Raw genomic sequence first — 2,438 nt, 5'->3', positions numbered from 1 at the left:
CTGCTGAGCTGCCAACAGGCGGCTGGATGGTGACTGGACTTGGGAGCTGCGCTAGCTGTGCCCTCCACAACTAAGACTGAAGGATAACAACTTGGCTGTTCCCCTCCCCCAATTCCTCAATAAAATAAAAAAATAAAAAAAGTATCTGATAAAATACGAGTCATTTTTGATCAAAATGCTTTGTTCACTAAAAACAGGAGACTTACTTAATATGACATAGTATTCACCAGGAATCAACAAATAGCAAACAAATTGGGAAAATTATTAGTATTATATCTAAAAAATATTATCTAACCAACTGCATGAGCTAGAAACTTGAGCCACCATCACTGTCAGCCATTTCTTCCTTACCTTCATCTTCAACTCCACCACCAATCCTAACATAATATTACTTAAATATCTCTAGAATATGTCCACATCTTTCCACCAAAATGACCATCACACCCTGATCCAAGCTACCATTATGCCTAAATTTCTGTCAAAGCCTCCTAACTTGTCTACTTGCTTCCACTCTTTGCCCCTGCAATGTATTCCCCACTTAGTACCAAAATGATAGGTGGAACACACAAACTTCGTTATGTTCCACACACTCACTCTCCGGAGTACTACAGAACTGTTCTGTACCACAGAAAAAGTTCATTGTTTTCTATTACTCTTAAGATAAAGTCTAAAACCTTAAACATAGGCCTGCACGATCTAGTCCTTACCCATACTTCCATTTTGATACCATACTTCTCCCATGGCTCAGCCTCCCTGGCCAGTTCCTCCAACACAGTATATGCTTTCCTGTTATGGGGTCTTTACTATTCCTTATGTATAGTATATTCCAGAATTGTCTCCCCAATGTTCCTATCTTGTTAATACCTACTCATCCTTCAGATATCAGCTCAAACATCCCCACAGAAACCTTCTCTAATCTCCATGATAAGGTCAAATCCTCCCTATTAATATGCTCTCATAGTACCATGTCCCTCTCTCTATTGGCATTTGTCAGACTTGTAATTCTATATGTGATTCTTGAATAGCTATTCCCTCTCTAGACTGTTAGGGTCTAAAATGGCAGGTCAAGTGTCTTTGCACAAACTCTCACAAGTCTTTTTGCTAGCACCCAGTACAGTGCTTATACATAGCAGATACTCAACAGATATTTTCAGAATGAACAAACATAAATCAGTACACTACAGCAATATCCACAAAAAGCATAAGGGCATAAACTCTTTGATTCAGAAATTTCATTCTGAATGAAATTATTGAAACAATAGCATACATATTCAAAGATATTCATGGAGGAATATTCGGTATGTCAATGTTTTATCGTTATCAAAATCTTCTGACTTTTAAGTTTGTCAGTAAGCAAAGGAATAAAGCAGCCTTTAAAAAGAATGAGGTCAGGGCAGCCGGTTAGCTCAGTTGGTTAGAGCGCAGTGCTCACAACACCAAGGTTGCCGGTTTGATCCTCACATGGGCCGTTGAATTGCACCCTCCACAACTAGATTGACACAACTACTCGACTTGGAGCTGATGGGTCCTGGAAAAACACACTGTTCCCCAATAAAAAAATACATAAATAAAATAAAAATAAATAAAATAAAATAAAAAGAATGAGGTCTCCAAATACTTTCATAGGAAGATGTCTACCATGTACTGAATTATAAAACAGAATGTCTAAATATTATACCAATATACAGAGGGTGCCAAAAAAATGTATACACATTTTAAGAAAGGAAAAAAACTGTATTAAAATTATAATACTCAATATATACCGATAACCAAAGATAAATACAAGTCATGTGTATACATTTTTTTTGGCATCCCTGGGATACCACAGGCTTGTATCTGCATTTTTAAAGTGTGAAAAAATAGGTACCAAATCATTACTGGTGGTAATCTGAGTGAGGGACAAGACTGTTTTCTACTTCACACATTTCTATACTGATTGCCTTTTTTGCAACTAGTTTGCATTACTGTATACAAAATACCACTTAAACATGGTCTGCCTCTTGGGGTTGGCAACTCACCTGCAGATGAGGTAGCCAGTCCTGTTTAAACCATGAGTACAGTGGACACCAATAAGTTTATCTATAAAATAGGGAATATAGAGTTAAATAAATGAAGTAGAAACCCTAAAAACAAGTTATACAATTTTCTGAAGAGTAACATTTATTAGTTAAAACACTACCGCTACCCTGAAAATAAATAATTCTGAAGAGAAATGTGTTTTTTTAGGAACATACTATAAAGAAGTATCTAATATAAAGTAAAAATTCATTGTCTCTGGGAAATTTTGCATAGCCCCCAATTAGACACAATAGTGTAAACTGGGGAAGGCCAGGTCAGGTACTAACAGTAAAACTGCATTGAGACAAACCCATTTGTCTTAACATAGAATGCTCATCAGTAATTGCTGTAACTATAGAAAAACAGGCTGTAAGAAGAAT

The 2,438-nt window shown here is 36.4% G+C and overlaps 1 protein-coding gene across 1 annotated transcript in view; it reads right to left on the bottom strand.

The window, feature by feature from the left end:
• The window catches only part of DUSP11 (dual specificity phosphatase 11), a gene marked incomplete at its 5' end in the record, with an annotated part of 12,357 nt that extends 10,274 nt beyond the window's left edge, over positions 1-2,083 (bottom strand). Inside the window, one exon of the mRNA XM_019623528.1 lies at positions 2,019-2,083. Within this exon, the coding sequence (XP_019479073.1) occupies positions 2,019-2,083 (65 nt within the window). The remainder of the gene's footprint in view (positions 1-2,018) is intronic.
• Between the last annotated feature and the right edge of the window lie 355 nt (positions 2,084-2,438).

Source organism: Hipposideros armiger, unplaced genomic scaffold, assembly GCF_001890085.2.
Source record: "Hipposideros armiger isolate ML-2016 unplaced genomic scaffold, ASM189008v1 scaffold_553, whole genome shotgun sequence".
NCBI classification, from domain to species: domain Eukaryota; kingdom Metazoa; phylum Chordata; class Mammalia; order Chiroptera; family Hipposideridae; genus Hipposideros; species Hipposideros armiger.
Note: the sequence above shows the minus strand (reverse complement) of the source record. Positions and strands in the feature narration are given on the sequence as shown.